We start from the raw sequence: 20,852 nt of genomic DNA, 5'->3' as shown, positions 1-20,852 counted from the left end.
AGACATAGAGAAATTCAATTCATGCTTTGACTTTTCAAAAGGAACGTCACACTACAAGGCACATGGCAAAGGGAAGTCATTGTGAGCAGCAATTAGGATAGAGAAGCTGTTTCCTTGCCCAGACCTTGCTGCCTGGCACCAAATGCCTTCCCATCTCTAATGCTATATGTCATTACTGGGACGCAAACTTCATACCCCCTGGAACACAGCAACCCTTGGAAGAGAGGAAAACCAGGTCTACTGAGTGACTTATATTAAAATAAATGTTTCTGAAGTGATATTTTTTCATTCAAAAGCCTGTCAGGCAAATAGCTGTGGCCAAGCCCTCTCTCAAACACAGGGTGCTGCTGTTGACAAAGAGCACAAATTTATACCAGTTGCATCCAAGTCTTGAAACAATAGTTTACACAGTATTTTTCTTTTCAAAAGAACTTGTCATTTCCAATTATTTTGCATTTTTTTCATCTCTTCTTCATCATTATCTTTGGAAAGAACAATTTACAGCCAAGATGGAAGTAAGAGGGGAAGTGGAGTTGTCATGTCAGAACATGACCTGCTGCCAGGCTGTACATTATGTGCAATAGGATTTGGGAGACCAGTCACAAAGTGGTGGTGTCTAGAGTTCCAGCTTAATCATTTGAAGGCATGCCCTTGCAGAGATGGTCATCGTTCCTCAGTACAACCCCATCTTTTACCTAGCTACTACTGCAATTGTTGGCAGGGACAAGCTGCACGTTGGTTTGCATTTTCCATTTGTATCTTCAGTGCAATGGGGCAAATTAGGTCTGCTGAATGGAGCTGCAAAAGCCCCATTTGATTTCTAGGTGTAAAGATAGCTTTCAGCTTTTCGTTAAAGCATGCACCCTTCCAGGCCAGTGAGGTAGTTTATCTCACAGTTACATGGATTGCAAAGGACATAGGGCATGGTTAACAGGACAGAACTGGAGAAAACTCTTTATCATTCCTCCAGCTGGGTGCAGAAGGGACTGGAGGAGAGACTGGAGAGCAGCTCTTATCCAGTCATCCTGCTTTCTATCAGCATGGTGAAAACCTGTCTGTAGAAGTACAAAGCTGCTACAGGAAATCAAAGAGAGAAGAAATAAAGGGCTCTATCTTAGGAGCCTGCCTGGCATTTCAATTACTTGTGGCTTAGATGATTCAGCAACGAGAACTCTCCTGATCCTGGTAAGGGCAATACATTTCTGTGAGCTGATGGGGAAAGATGCTTTCCTTATAGCAAGCCAACAGGACTCTGGAACCCCACTGGAAAGGTATGGAGACTATAGTAGGGTCAGCATATGAATGTGCTTGGTAAAGCTAGCTATCATTAGTGGGCTCTTGCGTGCTTGTTAACACCTAAATTAGGGGAAAAAATGGAAAGTCATCCAAGAGTGTTTTCTGCTAGAGGGAAGAACACATTTACAGTATGCTCAACTTCACTGAAGATTAGTTGTGTAAGTCCCCCATGTATATATTAGAAGAGCATGCTTTTGACAAGCACATAGATACATGGGTGATGTGAAGTACAAAGGCTTCGGTTTACAGGAGAGGAGAAAGCTAACTAAAAAAGTTTTGCTCCCCTTAAGGCTGGCTAGAAATTTCAAACATGTATGAAGCTTAAAAGCTTCCAATGACCTTGATGAACTCACCTGGTTTCAAACACCAGGGAGATAGGTGTGCACAATTTTGATGAAGGAACATATAAAAAGTGCATTTCCAAAATTATTAAATAAGCAAGCCCTGTCAACCGGCATAATTTTGCTCTGCAGGCTGTGCTAACTTCTTTTAGTTGCAGTGATATAAATCTAGAGAAATGCCTCAGGTTTCACTAGAACTATTACTATTCTGGATTTATCTAGCTGTCAGGAAGAATTTTTCCCCTCCTAGTAGTAGAAACTTTAGGGAGGGACTTAGAAAACAAGTGGAATACTGAAATGGCCTTGCTGACTCTCAGCTTAGTCCCTTTGTTTTCAGATACTGCAATCTTACAAGAAAATCTATAAATCCCTCAAAAATTCCTTATACTCTTCTTCTGCACTTGGAAAGGTTGATGGTCAAAAAAACTAAAAGAAGTGAAAGAATATCATTAAAACATATGCATCAAAAAGGAAAACCTCAGTAGTTAATACTTTCTTGTTGATACTATTTTTATAACAAAAAGGCAAACTTCTATAGTGGGTTTTGTGCGATTTCCCTAGCAGATACTTGAATCTCACAAAGAAATGAAGTGCCATAAATTCTCTTTTAGGTTTTATAGGCATAGTTCTGTGTTATACAGAATATATTTTGCTAAAGCATTGGGTCTTTAAAGCACTTCTTGCTCATACAAAAGCGGTACTCATCTTGCTAGCATCTTTTAAGAATAAAAGCTATAGAAAGCTGATTCAAGGATAGATCCAACAGAGTTTAAATTCCACTGATCCCAGGAGATTGTTTCCAACAACAAGTAATTTCCAAGACAAGTTTTTAATGCTAACCTCTTCAAAGAATGAAACATAAGAACTGAAAGAAGATGGCAATAATTAATGAAATCACTTAAGCAAAAAAAACCTTCAAACATTCCCCTTTGCTCCAGAACTACACAAGTAACTCCAAAGTTATGTTTGCTGTAAACGCCTTTCTGTTACAACCTATTCTCTTTAGAACTCAGACGAAGACTTCTCAGGGGCTCCTACTTTTTACATCAGCTTCAGGTCTAAGGTTTTTTTCCTTGTTATTCGCACTTGTTAAATCTTGCTTAAACCAACAGAAATTAGAAGGGCACAGTGTGAGTGCCAGTGAGTATACTGAGAGAGGAGGCTGACTCTCCAAGCCAAATGCACTTAACTTCCCTGAGATATTCTTGGTTTTTCCTACTCTAAGAATGTTTTCCAGGTAGGGAATATACATTTAGGCAGATGCTTACTTCCAGAGCTGAAAATATTTTGATGTTCCTTGAATAATGGTGCTTAAAGGAATACACCCGTTTGTCAGATGTTGCGTAAATATTCAAATTGTTAATTTTCAGTTGGTAAAATGCAGTCTGACTTAAGGTATAAAGCATTCTCCTGGAGTACTTATTACAGAACCACAAAGAGGTATGAAGGTAAAGCCTAAGGCTGTAAACCCGACGTTAAAATTTCCACTTAGAAATCAATAATCACTGCAAAACAGCCTCCTCTGTTTTGTGAATGCCACAACACTTCCTCTGGCATGAATTGTACATAAAGTTCAGTAAAATCTGAAGAGCATTACGAAACTTGTATATACATGTACCTGATGGCCACTTCTCAAAACTGTCACACCCATGGAGTGCTGCTGTTGGGCATAGCACTGCTGAAGAAAGCACACTCTTGACTCCGTAAGGCGCTACAGAAGCCCTGGAATAAAATGAGCTGAGCTGCTTTGACTCATTTATGAGGAATATGTTAAGCAGGTGCAACCTTTCTCTGCCCATGCCCTGAGCCAACCAACAGCCAAGTGACTGAACTGGTATGCCAAGTGCCAGAAGATAGCTTCAGATAAACCCAAAGGACTATGGCGCAGAAGGCAGAACCACAGAAGAGCCACCTATCCTCATGTTAGAGATATCTTCACAAGATGAGTTCAGGAAGCATCTAGAAATTTCTACCCTGACAGCATCGCCTGTATTTATCTCCAAAAGTGGAGTAACTGGATGCCCGAACAGTAATTCAGCTGAGGTGACTAAAGGTTGCACACATCTTTCAGGAGCTCAGATCCCAGACCTGTCTGACCACTGCATAGAAGATACCACATCACCTCTCTCAGACCTCTGTTTCCAGTTTCAGTTTGTTTTCATAGTGCATGTAATAACCCTGATGTGCTGCAGAACGGAATTCCATAGGGATATGTATTATCTATTGTTTTAGAAAAGCCGAGCAATTTTTCTTTTCCCAAGTTCAGAAATCACTCTCATTCTCCTCCAAACATTCAAATCTCTTTTCATTGTTTGTTCCTATCTTGCTGTGCTTGGCCTCTGGCCAGAATCCTTTTCTCTGCCTTGAAGGAGGGCAACAGCAGGCCTTTGAAGAAATGCCAAAGCTGCTGTTTGGCTGACCAGCAGGGAGCTCTCCAGCACAACACTCCCTGGCCTCTCCCAGTCTGCTCTCCTTTCCCAGAAACATGCAGTCCTGCAGCTAGCAGGGACTGAGCTGGTCACAAATCCCTGAAGAAGAGATTCTTAAGCAATGGATAAAGTTTAAGCAAGCACAGAGAACACTAGACCTGGAAGAGACATCAGAAGATCATCTAAGCCCATCTGTCTGCTTCAAGGCAGATCCAGCTGTACCTACAAGATATCGCTGACAGATATTTGTCCAACTGGTTCCTACCAGTCCAGTCTCCACTCACATTTCTGCAGGCAATCCATTCCAATACATCACTTACCATCAGCAAGTTTTGCTAAAACTAATCTCTCTTTCTCTAATGTAATCCCATTGCTTCTTATCTGAATATGCATATGGAGAACCCATCCATTAAACAGTTTGTTTTCTAATAGCACTTTAAAATGTAGAGAAGCAGGCTGTAATTAGTTATCCTGGTCATGACACATCCTAAAAAAGTGACTGTACCTTTCATGTCTACAAAACATCAGGCTTCTCCATTGACACAGGGGCTTTATCTTCAAAAAAGTAACCATTTGGCACCGACTCACAGAGAAGAAGATCAACCACTGATTTGCTGCCATTATTCCCCATATTTGCTTGCATCTTTCCTTGGAAGATATCCCTCCAGTCACTGAACAGCCCTAACCCCAGTCAGCTAACAGACTCGATTTGCTCACGTGCTAATACTACTTCACACTTGTAATGAATGGTGAAATGCAGAAGTTTGCACAAAACTGAAAACCCTCTCTGCACAAGACAAAGGCTTTACAGAGAATCTAATAATGTATTTCCTCTATTATTTTATTTCCTACTTATTCATCTTAGACTTGCCCCTAGGACCTTGCCCATTCCCTATTATGACTATGATATTCAGTTGGCAAGATGAGAGAAACTGAAATTCTGATTCAACACTGGTAGTGCCATTTATTAAAAAAAAAAAAAATTAACAACGAGTTGCTTATGGCATTTCTGTCTCTCACACTGGTAACGTAGAAATAGAAAAGTACAATGGTACATGTTTCGCTCTGATAACAAGTTTAATTGTTTCAGCTTAAGGGTGATGACTGCAAGGAGATTTGACAGGTCTCGAAAAGGTTTTTCTTCCTTAAACGTTCCTGAGACACAGAACAAAACCTAAGAATTCTCCACGATCAGCTATAGCTTGCCAACGTTTACCTTGCACTTACCCAGTAGAGGGGTTCATGATGCAACCCCCTTTCTCTGTAGATGCTTTGCAGTTGCAGCCCCTCTCCAATGTATCATGATTCATTCCAAAATTGTGACCCAGTTCATGAGCCAGGGTAACTGCTGCACCTAGAGGGTTTTCCGAATGATCCTTAAAAAAATAAAAAAATAATGAAGTCAACTTACAAAAATAGTTGAAAATACACATTGCCCTTCTAAGCTCCCATTGCCTATCCTTCAAAATACTTAATAAACTTACCAGCTGTGGTTATATTGTTGATAAATGCACAAAACTTTAAATTCATTAAATTAAATGATTTTAAAATTAATGTATACTAGGTACAGACTGGGGAATTTCAAAGCAGTCTGTCAGTCCTGGCCACCTTGTTCCCCTATGACCTTAGTCATTTGAGACCATTGGGCAGCCTTGAACACCCTGGCCATCTTTTTATTTAGGGCTTGAAATTGTCCACAGCTGCTGCTTTTCCCCCGCCCAGTGACACCCCAAAATTCAGGAGACATGGCAGTAGCTGAAAACAGTAGCCAATGTGTGGAGTGTTGGGAAGGGTAAGAAGGGTTCCCTTCTCTCTTGGAGAGGATGAGTGAGATGGGGGAAAAGTGAAAGAGAAGATCCTTCATGTTAGGAAGTAAATTACAAATGAAGCAAGAGACTTCACTTGGTCAATTTAACCCTCATCGGACTGTTCCTTTAATATTCAGAAAGTCCAAGAAGAATTGATAATTCTTGTGTGAAAAGCCAAGGACCTTTGAGAATCTCATTCTTAAAATGAAAAGACAAAGCACGACGAAATCCCAGATAGCCTCTCATTAATGCCTAGGAGTATTCTAAATGTTGCAAATGTTCAAATTGAAATATTAACAGTAATCCTTGTTGAAATGTTGGTTTTTAGACAAATATTTCTGAGAAATTCACTGCATGGTTTGATTACAGACTGCTGATCGGACTGAAGTTTTGGCCTGACCACAAGTAAGAGGTTTCCACATTGTTCACTCTCCTTAAGGGAAAAAATTCCCACTGCATTCAAATAAAAGCTTCCCCAAAAGGCATCACCATGAAATATAAATGCACGATCCACTATTTATCAGTCAGCAAATGGAATTACTATGTACAGCTGCCTCCTCTAAAAGCATATATGAATACAGTCAGCTTAAATAAATCCTCTAATATCATCTAAGCCAATCTTCATACTAAACAGAAGAGAAAGGTAAAACCATCTGAAACATTAGCTATATATAAATTAAACCCTTAACACATGCTTTGGTTTAGATTTAAGAGTTTCTTCTTTCAGCTAGCTGTGCTAATATTTTTAGTAAACCAATTCTCAAATAGAAAACAAAAGCAAAAAGAAAATAGAGTCAAATTCTGAAAATAAGAAACTGTTCTGTCTGTATTTGGAATGAACTCAAAATGGTTTTATCTTTTAACATAGGATTTTTTTTAGGTTTTTCCTGAATTTAATTAAAAACAAGTTTTGACTAATACAATGGCCATTTTGTTTGTGTGCAGAGTTATATTTTAAGATGCTTGTTTGATAAAAGAAGCTGTACAACTCGTCTTAGTAAAAAAACCTAACAGAATAAACACATGCAGCAAAATAAGCTGTAATAAACCCGAAAATATACATTCCTGCATGATGCCTACCTATGGAGATGTCTCATCTAGATACTAGTCTCATACAGATTGATTTACCAGCATCTTTCTGCTTATGGTAATTTATTAAATATTTAAAGAATTCAGTGTAATTGAACCAGATGTCATAAAAAGAGTGCTACCTCTCGCTCAACTGGGAAACAACCCAGGACTCAGTATTAAGAAAGCAATGATACAATGTCCACCTAATTTACCAGAGAAGCACAGGAGTGGTGCCTTTAAATTAGGGCTCTGTGGTCAAGAAATCCTTCTAAAACTTCAACCATCTAGACAGACAACAAACTGAGTTCAGTTTTTCTTCATCTTGCCAGTCACTTTTCTGCTTACTGCACAGATTCTATTTATCTGAACACCTCCAAAGCTGGCAATTAAAAACGAAAAAAAGAATTCACACAGTCCACTCTAGAATTAGAGCAATAAATGATCTGAAGTGTAATTTGTGTCTTGAATAGGCAAACAATTATTACAACACACGTGGTTCTCATTACTTGCTCACATCCACTTGGAATGCTATTTTATCAGTTTCTAGAGTGGGTTTTTAAAGCAAGGAATGTGATGTCTCAGCAAAAGAGCTTATTTGAAGAGAGCATAAATGAAGACTATCAAAACAAACAGTAACATGTCCCATTTGATATTGAGACTACTTAAGTACTACAAGTACTAACGAAATGAATAGCAATATGACTTTGATTGATTCCACTAAGGTCTTTCAAAGTTAACTTGAGTAGTAAAAGTCATTACCAACAGTTTCACAGCCATTGAGTAGGCAGCCATTGACTGTTAAGACATCCTAAGCTGCTGCACAAAACACGCAGCTGCTTTCAATGGAAGCCTGCTTCATTCCACGGAGATTCAGTTCGGACCTTAAAAATCAAATACTGTCACCTGCAGCTAGAACAGACTAATGCCCCGATCCTGGAACTTCACATGCAGCTTCACTCAGTTGTAGCAATCCAACTTTTCTAAAATCCACTTCTATTTAATTTAAGCAATACACTGAAACGTAAGCACCTCATTCCCAACCCTTGTCATTTAGCCTAGCGTCCGGCTAACGTCAACAGGAAATCCACACGAATGAGAATGCTGCACTGCCTCACAGCAAATCAACAATATTTTGCTTCTAAATCCATGAATTCAGTGGGAAATCTTTTGAAATAGAAGAATGAAGGCTGAAGCATATTTCAAAGACGTGTTTTAATGTTAACATTTGTTTTTTCTACATACAACAGCAGAGCCATCACAGTAAAGCAAAAATGATAAAAAGAGACGTAAACTTCTCGTATACGGAGACCACTCTCTGCACCTGGAGTTCCTGTTGGTACTAGTGGGAGAAAGGGGTCTCCTACCCCACTGAGAAAATCCAGCCCTGGAGAAAAACAGGCAGGGGGCAGGCCTTCAGAGAGGCATGATGGAAGAATTTAGATATAATAGATCTGAGTAACTACAAAAATAGTCAGGAAAATCAGATCATACAAGGATGACTCTTCCCAATTTTACATCCAAAAGTTATTTCTCATGCAATTATTCCATTGCCTCTACATTCAGGACTGAAAGTGTGGGAGTTCTTTGGGAAGGAGTGTTTGGCATGGGATGGGTAAAATGTAGGTCAAATTATAAGGAAGGCTAAATGTTCAGTCGCCCAGTGCTGAGATGTCCAAACACCATAACCTCCCAGGTTAAACTTATTCACTATTTCATTTGCACATCTTCCAATTTTAAGGCTTTCTTCTTCGGTATGTACAGGTTTGTATCAAGACTCTTTTATAGATACCTCAGTTAGCCTTTGCTAATTGGTGAGGGAGAGGTTGGCCAGCTGCGTATTTGGGTTTTGGGGTGTTTGTTTGGGTTTGGTTCTTTTTGAGGATTTGGCTAAAGAACTAGAAAGCATTTCTGGTTATATTGAGCAAGTCTTAAGTTAATTTGCACTTCAAAAGTTTCTGTTCACTGAGGTGGGAGTCTCTGAGAAACAAGTCGCTTCCCCGAATGACTAAAGCTGCCGTCTGGCCCCCGATTCTCTACATACTCGTTGGATTTCTCATGGACCTATAAACCAGTTTCTCCTCCATCAGAGCCCTGAAAGCACTTCAAAGAAATCCTGATTCTTGTTTTCTTGTTACTGGAATGAAATAGCTTTTGTTGTTTGTGTAAAGGGGTCAGCTTCCAGAGCGAAGAGGACTGTCTTTGCAGTGAAATACACTGTAACACATTTTAAAGGTTAGGGTCTAAATTAAAAGGACAAAAAAATCATAATTAAGGGCATCCCTGACTGCTGATGAAGCCGAAGCAAGGACTGATGCCTTGATGGAGAGATGGATAAAATGGGGGCTGTCTGCCTGATATATGCCTTTGTCAAGATTCAGAACTGCACTAGGAGACTCCTAACAGTTTTTCCTTCCTCTTTTACTTCCTTTCTTCCTTTCTTTTTGCACCTATCCCCCAGGTACTTAGCAAAAAGGAAAAAAAAAAAAAAAAAAAAAAAGAATGAGGCCTCTGTATTTTCCACAATTCTGATGTGAGTTTCTCCCCACCTTACGTGGTCTGGTTGTTCTTCCTAACTCTTTCCCACATGTTTTCTACATCACAGCTTCCCAGCTCACCTGGTAAGCTCTTCCAGGCTGGATCTATCCATCATCTTCCACAAATGCATACACCATCTTTGGCTTCTTGCCAACTTGTCTGAGAGACCATGGGGTAGCCCTGCATTGTGGAAGAACCTCAGCATGCACGCTAGTTAAGAAGGAAAGAAATACGAGGGCTTCGAATGGCAGTATCTCTGGATTTACTCTGCTATGAGGATTATCCTGGGGCAAAAACCTTATTGCCCTGGGCTCCAGGTTAGCACCATGATGTTTTGAAGAGCTGGGAGCTTTGAAATCAGACAGCATGCAAGCTCAAAGAGCGTTGTGCATTCCTGAGCCCCTGAACTCGTCTGTAAAGGGATGTCACGCTGAGGTGTGCGGCAGAGCTGGAGAGAATCACCAAATCAGCTAAGGCGGATAAAGTCTAGACAGAAGTGTAGAAAACACAGGTTTGCTGAAAACCAGGTGCCGTCCTGTGAACTCAGAAATAGAGAATATCCAAGACTTTCTTCAGGCTTCCTGGCTTTGTGCTCTGAAGCTGAGAGCCATGGCTACCAAGTTCTGAAGTCACCAGCTTAGCATGTTAGCAGCCTAAGAGCTCTGGGACACCACACTTAAAGCATTTGAACTGAAAAGCTCAGTTAATTCAAAACTTCTTCCCCTCATCTTCCTTGCACAAAACACTGTCCAAAATTCAGAAACTGTATACATTTTTTCAGCAATAAAGCACTTCAGAACTAGTACCAGAGATTGGCTAAGATGCTTACTTGTTTGTTCATTGGGTCTAGGATCTAACAACAGCATTAACAGTAATACTCTTTGAGAGATGCAGGTAGAACAAATGCTGCCACTGTTTGTGCTTGTTTCCTGGCAATATAACAAAACCACTCTGTTGCACAGACAGAAGATAAGGCCTTACATAGGAAACTGTAAATGCAGAACAAAAATCAATATAATAAGACATTCAGAACAGACTGATGTTGCATGTTACACTAGTGTACAGAGGCGCATAACTAATACATGGGTCTCACTTTTCACAGCACCTCTACACCTGATTTATTGATAACTAGTAGTTTCATTCACTTTCAGGATTCTTGCAGATAGGGCATGCTATATTTTTATGCACGATTTTGTTTTGTTCACTATGGAAACTATGCTTTAAAACATTTGGAAGCAAGCGGCATGTAGATATAAGGTAAAGTTGAGACTGAAAATGGGACAGAAGAGGCTGATGTTCTGGTACAGAATTCAGTATTACAGCCCTCGAGAACATGTTGAATCAGTTGGCCAGTTTCTACTTTTGTGCTTTTAACACTTACCATGACAACCCCGCCAGACTGCTCTGCAGTGCACATGCTCATTATGGGCGCCATGCCAATGGTAGTTCCTTGGAAGTACACCCCACTGCAGGAGGGCAGTAAAGGAAAAGAACCACAGAATCACCATTTAATGCCAAGAGAGAGCCCTACTATTTTCAGTCTTGTATTTTTGCCAACCTCAAACAAAGATCCCATTTCAAATGTGTCAGCTCCAGACATTTGCAAGTTGAAAACAATGAAAAGCATGGATTAGTCATGCAGACTTGCCAAAGTGACAATGATAGCATCCCTGCTACTTGAAAGATGCACTTGATCACCATCCTTCAGATTTACTGCTGTAACAAGACTCTTTTTTCCTTTCTTTTTTCCCTGACTGAAGTTGGGAATACAAATACAAACATAAAAAATGTCTCTAGCTCAATGAAGGATTATTTTAATGCAGTGGAAAGTCTATATGCTACTTATTATAATACTTTGTCTACAATAAAATGATTCTAAACAAAGTGTTATTAGACATGCAGTCATCAAATATCTGGGGACAGACGATATGGAAGGGCTCATTCTGTTACACAGATAATGTAAGAATATCTGTGCTATGAGCAAAGAGAGCATCTTTCAATTACTAATACATAAAGTATGTTTATTTGTATAGTATAAAGAAAGGTTCATTGATCATAATGATATCTGGTTCAAGAAAGAGGCGTTTCTCTTATTTGTGTTTTTCAACACATTTTTCAACACATTTCAGCACATTTTTCAACACATTTCAGCACATGATATCTGGTTCAAGAAAGAGGTGTTTCTCTTATTTGTGGTTTTTTAAGAGTCCTCTTAGCTTGAGCGTGTTTACTCAATTATTTTAATCCAGGAAACAGTAATAGGGTGAAAGATATATAAAATTCAAACTTTAAATTACAAATACAAATGAACAGTCTAATTTAGACTCCAATTTAAAGTTCACTGAGGTCTTCATACTAACTGATTGGCTTCAGGGGGGAGCCTCTACTTTAGGGGGGAGGCCAGGACTGCCTCTTCCAGTAATAGTATAAATTTAGACTAGCTTAAATTGGCTGAGAATTCATACCCATATTTATCAGCTTATAACCCATCCACAACTCTATGCGGCTTGCATACAGGAAAGGCTCACAAGTAACTGGGCTATTGCAGAGCCGTGAAAGGAAATTCATCTGTACCATCCGCCCACACTGCTGAAGGGCTCTGCAAACTCTTACGTTTGCAGAGTGGAAAGACAAAGCAGTGCCTTCAAGCCTCAGGGGCGCAGACGTTAACCACAACAGCTTAACAACTGAACAAGAATTCAGTACAGCTGTTCTCCAATCACTGAAATCCCATCCAGTAATAAATATACGGCCAACTATACCTTATTAGCTGTGCATTGTCGTGGGGTTTACGAGGTAGTAGTTTTAGCTTTCTCCAGTCCAGAAACTCATGGAGGCTAGTGAAAGGGTCTTGAGAAATAGAGCACTTATCCATGTCGTTCCATACTTCCACGCCGACCAGGGCTACTCGAATATTTAGTGGCCTATAGAACTAGTGAGAAAAAAATACATGCTAAGACCTGTTTTAGAACACATTAGATCAGAAAAGGTCAACAGAGGCATAATGTGCATATCAACCTCTTCTGCAGAGGCCTAACGGTCCCTTTAAAGGGCTACCTCTTCTAGGGCAAAAATGAGCACCTTATAGGACTGGACTTGGACAATCTATGACCTATGATGTAGAGAAAACACTGGTTAAGTTCTGGCCTAACTAAACACCATAAGGCATTATAGACATGTGACTTCTCTATGTCTCATCTAGGCTTGATATCTTTCTTCAAGATGAAAAGTTGCAACAGCCTTAACATGCCCTCCACTTTCTTACAAGTGGAGGAACTTATTGCTATTGCAGATAGCAATGAATCACTCCACAATTTCCGTCTGTCACTAGCACCACTACAAGTCAAGAGGTAGAAGCAGCTGTATTACTGTATTGTGCTGCAGTTGTGGTTCAGAATAGTTGCTGAAAATTAAATCAGAGTCACTGAGTCTTGCTCAAAGCATATTTAAAACAAGTAATCATAGAACTGTTGGCTACATAGGCTGTTATCACCTTAGTAAATGCCACAGTTGCTACAAGAGGGGAGCTGGAGCAGCGTTAACAACGGAGCAGTGATAACAATTTTAAGCTATGATTAATGTAAAGAAGGACTCAAGAATCAATCAAGTACTGATTTGGCTGATAGCCCAAGAAAAGCATATATCAGATCTTTGTCTTGTCTATATGCATTACAGTCATTTGGATAATACTGCCATGTACTGAGCATAAATTGAGCATAAAATATAAATATATCATAACATGCAAAATTAATTTTGAACAGGTAACATATAAACACTTTCCCTCCAGTAATAAGTCAGCAATACAATTACAGAAGTGGTGGAGGGCTATTCAGCGTCCTGTTTTTAATCAAGAATGCTTCTCCTTGAGTTACTGTCCTTGAAGCATCAACGGGTAAGTTCTCAGTCAAATTAGAACCTCTCAGTTATAATTTCATTACTGGAGCCATCATTCTTCTGATCATATAGCACAAGAAAAATAAAATTTAATCTGTTCAAAAAACACTGTAGTGCCTTCACCTAGAGGACTCACAGTTTCCTGTATATTGTCAAGAAATTACTTCATATACAAAAAAATCCAGGGTACATCTCTTCTCTTATCCCCACAGGCAAAACGCTGCAGCTCTCACCCAGCCATAAACTCCTGCTTCCTTAAGTACAGCATGTTTTTAATTCTGCTGTGTTCCTTGGGGTATATAGCTTATTGACCATGTCCTTATACACAGGAGAACCTTTGTCGACTTACAACTGGAACATTTATTGATATTGCAAGAGACCTTTTTTCTCCAGATTCTTCCTCAAAACAAGCCTCTTTCTTTGTATGGCTGTGCAATGATTATCCCTACACTCTTCCCAGGTTAATAAAATCCTAGGGCTAATTTGTGCGGCTCCTTAAGAACAGTGCCTCCACAGATATATGTGTCACTGTTTTTGGTGGGTCTATCACAGGCAGAGGGGGTGAACAGCAAACAGTGGCCAGGCTCGCAAATACATATTTTGAAACCTGCACAGAGTCATTTGGGTGGATAAAGAGATGTGACAAAGCCAGTGCTAGGAGCTGGGAAAGCTGCTGATTTGAACAGGGCCAGACACACTGGAAGGGGATGCTGGGAATGTAAACCACATTGCCCACACTGCCTTCCACCTCTACCAGCACGGCTGCGGACAGCATGGCAGTTAACAAGCAATCACAGGGAAACCAGGCACGTCTCTGCATTTTTTGCAAACTGTTTTGTGCCCACAGAGTACTATAGGAATGGTGGGTCTGCAGTGGTGCTGAGTAACCTAAAAATGCTGTAGTAAAGGCAAAACTGTCTTAAGACAGCAAACCTTCTTAGCAAACAAATGGCCTAATCTTTAGGAAGTACCTTTGCCTAAATTAACTCTTTGGCAGTTCTTTTGTGCTTACAAAGGAATTTGTCAGGACTAAGCTAAGGTCTGTTTTCAGTTACAGAACTATTGCTCCTCCTTGCTATTGCTATCCTTACTATCGTGTTGGGCTCCGCCACAGAACGTCTGAGCTGATTCACAGTTGATTCTAGCAAAAAAAGAAATGTAGGACTTATTTTCACCAGCACATCTCAGTGATAAGTTCTTTTTCTTTTCATGAAAGTGAATTTTTTAATTTTTAGAAACTGTCTTAATTTACTAGCAAGTGACATAGATTTCACAGGAATATCCTTCAGGAAATGTAGTAAAGCTTGAAAAAGTAAAACAATTCTAATGTTCTTACCTTATCAACATAGTTTGCAATTTCTATGAGCCTCTGCTTAATTTTTTCTACGTCCTTGCCTTGTCTCTGAAACTTATAATATAAAAGATCAATATGCTAGCAGCACTAATACAGTAATATTCCCCCCCAACAGCTACCTTACTTTGCCAGCGCTGTCACTGATGTTTGGGGATTACAAAGGGCAACCAAAGGCCAACAGCAAAGTCCTGTTGACTTTCATGGGACTATCAATCAGCCTTACGCTATCTCAGTAGTGCCTCCCGCTGCTGCTTAGCCCTCATCAGGTAAGAAGCAGTACTTCTGAGAACCACAGTATTATTATCTGAAGCACATTATTTGCAGCATCGTGAAAACTAAACTGAGCTACCCGTTTCCCACCTGTACTTCCCGTATCTTTTTATTTTTATGTTTCTTACCTCACGATTATCTGCCACAATAACAAGCTCCACATATTTTGTCATCTTCAGCGTCTCCCTCTTGTACTGATAAAAGAGATGAAAATAGTATTTTGTTTTTGCAGTAAGTGACCCTTGGAATCAATCAGCTTTGCCTCCGTCCAAGAAAGACAGTGTTTGCAAAAGGAGATACACATCATCTCAGACTTCCAAAGGTTTCACTACATACAGTTTTTTATTGTTTTCCTTCTCCTCATGGCAGTCATCCTTTTATCTACCAGAACAGAAACAGATAATGTGGTGCTCATAAAACAACCAGGATTTGATCAGAGCAGGTAGAAAAGTGGTGCAAAGTCTCTCACAACCTTCCTGCTTTCTGCAGTGGAAATGTTTGGGTTATCCTTTCCTCCCAGGAGAATGTCATCTGTGGTAGAAAGACCTTTGTTCTTTTCAGGGTACATTTAGAGAAAGGATGATACAACCTTTAGCAAACATTCCACAAAACAGACAAACTGGCTGCTAAGAAAAATGAGTGCTAACGGTATACTGACTGAAGCAGGGGGGAGATCAATTGGGCAGCAGATAAATTATATAGGAAAAAAAACCCCAAAACAACTGCAGGAAAAAACAGAATGAACCGTTAGTGTCTAGGGAAGCAAACTAAAATGCTCTCAAGATGAAAGGCATACATTTAATCCTGCATCTGCATCTTCATATACAATAGTATGTCATGATACTTGCAGTTCTAAGTGCAGATCTAATCACAATGCTTATCTGCAAAAGATCACTAAAGAAAATGAAATGATTTTGTAATAGTACTAATCATACGACTGCTCCTCCGCTATCCTAAATTGAAGTGACCTATCAGTGTTTGCAAAGGTTCTCTGATTTATGTCAGCTGAGCATCTCTTCTATCATTTCTCCCTTGTTTCTAGAATAAGTCAGTTGGTGAAAAGAGCTCTCAGCAGTATATCTGACCTTCATGCCAGAACGTAAGGGTTTTAAGCAGACGTATGACCTATGAAGTAACTATGATGTCTTGAACTAAACTAACGCTCTATAACCTAAAACATGACCAAAGCTTTCCAATGCAAACTGTATGTGCCAAGGCAAACTGTGCAATCCCCAAGGCACTTTCCTAAGAAGCTAAGCCAGTACTGGACATCCCAGACAGACCTCCCAGCCAAGTTTCAGCAAGCCTCCCTCACATTATCGATGTGTGCCTCTTTGCTACCCGCTGATTCATAATTCAGCATGCTTCACATGAAGCACAACGTTCACAAAACAGGGACAAAGGTAGCCTTTCCTAACTCTAACTTTCAAATATTACAAATCTCCTATGTGGTAGTGTTATATAGCTTTGAAACTGAAAAATTAACTCAATTGGGACAGTATTTCTGAACTGAGAAAGCAGTAGAAGATATCATTAATGAACTAAACATCAATGATATAAACACTTTGTCAGATTACACTTATGACGAGGTCCGACAAATGAGCTCGTGGAGATATTCTCACAATTTCTTCCAGTATTAGGATTCTCCATTCTTCACCCTGAGGATCCAGCATGTTCCTTGCTGCTGCTTCTCTAAGAGCAGCAGGTGTAATAGAAAGGGCCTGCCACGTCTCTACTCTATCTGAGTCTCCTGTGGCTTTTCTGGCAGAGCTCGATTTACCTCTTTGCAAAATATATCGGACAAGTGGGACACCACATAAGGGAAGCCAAAAAACGGCCATGTGGGTTTTGCTTGTGACAGAATTGATTTCTCAAATACCGCAGTTCTAATACAGACCAGAAATCTGTTATGTGCTCCTCATCAGGGAAGTATCTCTAAGATGCCTCTAGTCTTCCTCCAGCTGAAGAGCAAAAGATCAGATATGATAACCCAGCAATGAAGATACAAGAAGAGCTCTGTTACATCAGTCAGCTTACACCTTTTACTTTTAACCAAAAGTAAATCTGTCTGGACTGCGGAGATTTAGCCTGAGAGAAATTGACTGGCATGGGATAATCATATGAGCCTCTGGTGACTGATTAGCATAACAAATCCATTCCTGTGATTTGCCCAAAGGCTATACATGTTCCTTGGATACAATATTTATTTATAAAATGTACTTAATTATCTCTTCTTTCAGCTTGCTTTCTGCAGCCAGTTGCATCACTGCACGGTCCATTTCCTGATTTAATCATTCAGAATTAAAACGGAGAGTCAATAACACAGCCATGACAGACGGACATGAATGGAAGACAAGATACTGCGTTCCATTCGCTGCTGTCTTTCTACCCCACTTCTGCCATGCCCTATCCTACTGCAAAACTGCTGCCTCGTACTACTGTGGCCCTTCCTCACGTTCCCTTGCTCGGGAAGCAGCACAGCTTGGGTTCCCAGTACAGTACTGCAGCCTCTCTCTTTCTCTATCATCCACTGACCACACACGACTGACCAGCCTAATCCGTAGCTCACTAGCACCGCTAAAAGGATCAAAATTCTTTTACGTGGCTACAGAACAATATTCTGTAGGGGCTGTCCTACACGCCAAACTTGCTTTCCATAGGATCCTCAACTGGAAGACACAGCTCATGCTGCAGTTTGAAGGTCCCCTGAAATTATCCAGTATTTATAGGGACATACTTCTAACGGGTCAAAAAGTGTCTGCACATATCTGCTATATTGTCTGGCTTGGCTGATTATACCTTGTGTTTGGATGTGGGAAGCTGAGAGAGTCTCTACTGTTTGTTCCATCAACTGTCTATACTTAAATCTGAACCAAAGGCTAGTTTAACTTTGTGATACGTTGATCCAGTGTTTCAGCTCAGCTCAGCAAGCACTGGGTGCAGCTGAGTGAAGGGTCAGAGAAAAAAGAAAAAGTTCCCAAAACCTGCCATGAAACCCAAAATAGTCACAGTGCACTAAAGCTAAGACTGGATTTCTGCTTACTTCTGTGACCCAATATAATTTGGAACAGGCTTGTTTTTCCATGTTTTGCAGGTCACCTATACTCAATGCGTCCTGACAGTCTATTTAGCTGATGAGAACAGTGACATGTGAAAATTCACTCTCCACATTACATTTGACAACTTGCAAAATTCATATATTAGAAATTTATCCAATATACTCATTATATATATTTTACCTATCTATATGATATGCATGTTGACAGGTGTTATAATTATGGCCACTGAGCCACAGTAAAAAATTTTGTTCAGATATGTAAGGTGAATTCTGACATGGAGTTGAAGCCATGAACAAAATGTTAGAAACTCGAGAGCAGCAGTAAAATTACTTTGATTATATCAGCTAGTTATGTGCACACTTTTTATTTCATTACCTAGTGTTAAACTGATTACATCAGCAAACTTCAGTTAAAAGTTACTAAATATTTTGGCATAGCCTTAGTAAAGATGTAGAAAGTACTTTTATATTCACATTAAATAGTCTCCTCTATTTGCAAATACAGCTTTCTAAGCTTTGGTATGATCTACAGAAACACTCTAGCACAGTGTAGAAGCCTATAAAGATATTTGAAGCTTCATTGTAAGGAAGCACATTTTGGTTAGCTGTGTTTGGTTACAGTTGTGTTTACAGAAGGATGGGCTGAAAGGTCATGGCTTTATTCTCATATTCCATATGTTTCCCAGAAAGAATTGAAAGCTCATGTCATCTATATGAAATATTGGGAAAAGTTAATAAGGAATATTTAGTCAGACAAAATAAATTTCTTCTCAGATTTACACCAGCACCTTCAACCTATAGACTTCAGGCATTTTCAGAAAAAAGTTTACGCCATAAAATAGCATATATATTATCTAATGAAATATTTATGGGGTAAAAAGAAATTTGGAGATGTACTGTCTAATATTCCTCCATTGCAAAATAATTTAATCCCACTACATAAATAATACCTAGTGGTGCCATTTAGTTTGCTTTCCATAACAATTATCTTGATGCAAAGGCTTAGAAGTATGTGTGACTATAAATCCTAACATGCCACATTTAATAAATTTTGGGGTCAGATTTGTACCATTGTATAATTTTTGAACACCTAAAACAGTCTTTTTTACAATCCCCATCCAATATGCACATTAATTTGTTAGTGTATTTCTTCTCCCTGCTCTGCAGCTCTTTTCATTTTCTCCTGTATCCATTAGCTAGATGCATTTTACTTTATGAGCATTTCTTCTTACATAAAAACAATTACAATAATAGATCTGTAGAATAAAATGGTGACAATTTGTTTTGCCTGCATAAAATAGTTTCCTACTAGAATTAAAGGTTCATTTAAGTTTCAAAACATATTATTAGCAAAGCATCATAGCTATCATGTTCTTTTCCATCTTGGGTGGGCAAGAACTATTCTAGACATAGCTCAGTGTTCTTATGGGGTCTTAAACTGTTGATATAATCATAACTGGAACACGAATCAAAATATATTACCATAATACGAGAATGCACTCTTTTCTGTGCCATCTCATTACCAGAAAGAGAGTAAAAAAAAAAATTACATTAGCAAGACCAAGAAAAAGTACTAAAGCTATAGCAAATCCTGTGAGCATTTGCCTAACTTTAAGCATGTACTTTAGTATCTGACTTCAACAGAAGTGGCTATATGGTTTAATGGTTTGCTCAGCGGGGATATAAGAAACTCAAGGGCTGATGGAGAAAGCCAAGGCAGCAGGACTCAAACATGTAGGGAGCAGCCCATCCAACCCCTGAGCAGATCCCAACTGTCCTCTACATGAAGGACAGCTGCACAAGCTACTCCCCTTCTCTAAGGCAGAACTCTTTCTTGGGAAACTTGTATTCTAGACCTATATAGCACAGAAGGAATGATAACCACTTAAAAAACTGTTTGTCTTTGTGAAAGGTAAGGAGTAGCTCTTGAGGTTGGAACAAAGTTATGGCTGACAATAATATGGAAGTGCAACCAGAAAGGTGCTCAGCAAACCAGGAACATAAAACTGCATCATTCACCTACCCTGCCAGCATATGCTTGAGAATGGTGTGATGTGTCATCAGCCCTCATGGCAGAAAGGTCCAAATGGTGGCCACAAGATCCTGGGGCAGTTTTCAAGTTCTCCGATCGGTAGATCTTGTGTTCACCTGCAGCACCTTCTAATGGCTCCAGAATGTAGCTTTTGTTTTCAAAAACGATAATTCCCCTGTTACATAAGAGAGCAGAGTAAGATGCATGGCTTTCAAGTGCTAATGTATGTTTGTTTTCAAAAAAGTTACAACAGGTTTTAATAATGACAGAGAACGAAAAAGCAAAACGCTGATTTGCAGTGCCACGCCCGGGTAGAACAGGAGACATCAAAGCGGTATATTTGTCATTGCAGCACACTATACTTTACAAGAAGCAATGGTTCAAAGAAAATTTTCCTCTTCTGAAGTGCTGTGCTGTAGAGCAAAATTACATTTGTGTTTTATGTGTTTTCCATTCCCCCAGTGATGCATTGCCACTGCCGAGTGGAGTCACAATGCATGTGCTTCTGAGGACCCGTGGTAAACGGTAAGCAACAGAAATGTGGTGAAATGCTGTTATAAGAAAAGATACAGAGTGAAAGTATGCGTTATGTTCTGTAGTGTGCATTATACCTTTTAAGCCAAACGCTGATGCAAGCAACAAATTTGCCAGAAGAAAGATACATTGCAGTAGCTAAATGGATTATTAAACATTGTACAGTCGGGCGCTAAAATGAAGCTCAGATATATTAACCAACGGATTCCTGTTTAACACATTTTACTCCC

General features: G+C 39.5%; 1 protein-coding gene across 1 annotated transcript in view; it reads right to left on the bottom strand.

Annotated features, from left to right (window-relative positions):
- Positions 1 to 20,852, bottom strand: part of ADAM12 (ADAM metallopeptidase domain 12) — a 207,543-nt gene that overhangs the window by 59,149 nt on the left and 127,542 nt on the right. The window contains exons 6-11 of the mRNA XM_068951456.1: positions 20,080 to 20,263; positions 15,127 to 15,192; positions 14,711 to 14,782; positions 12,243 to 12,412; positions 10,862 to 10,946; positions 5,294 to 5,442 (exon numbers count right to left, since the gene is read on the bottom strand). Coding sequence (XP_068807557.1) covers positions 5,294 to 5,442; positions 10,862 to 10,946; positions 12,243 to 12,412; positions 14,711 to 14,782; positions 15,127 to 15,192; positions 20,080 to 20,263 — 726 coding nt within the window. The remainder of the gene's footprint in view (positions 1 to 5,293; positions 5,443 to 10,861; positions 10,947 to 12,242; positions 12,413 to 14,710; positions 14,783 to 15,126; positions 15,193 to 20,079; positions 20,264 to 20,852) is intronic.

The sequence above is a fragment of the Struthio camelus genome, chromosome 7 (assembly GCF_040807025.1).
Source record: "Struthio camelus isolate bStrCam1 chromosome 7, bStrCam1.hap1, whole genome shotgun sequence".
NCBI classification, from domain to species: Eukaryota; Metazoa; Chordata; class Aves; order Struthioniformes; family Struthionidae; genus Struthio; species Struthio camelus.
Note: the sequence above shows the minus strand (reverse complement) of the source record. Positions and strands in the feature narration are given on the sequence as shown.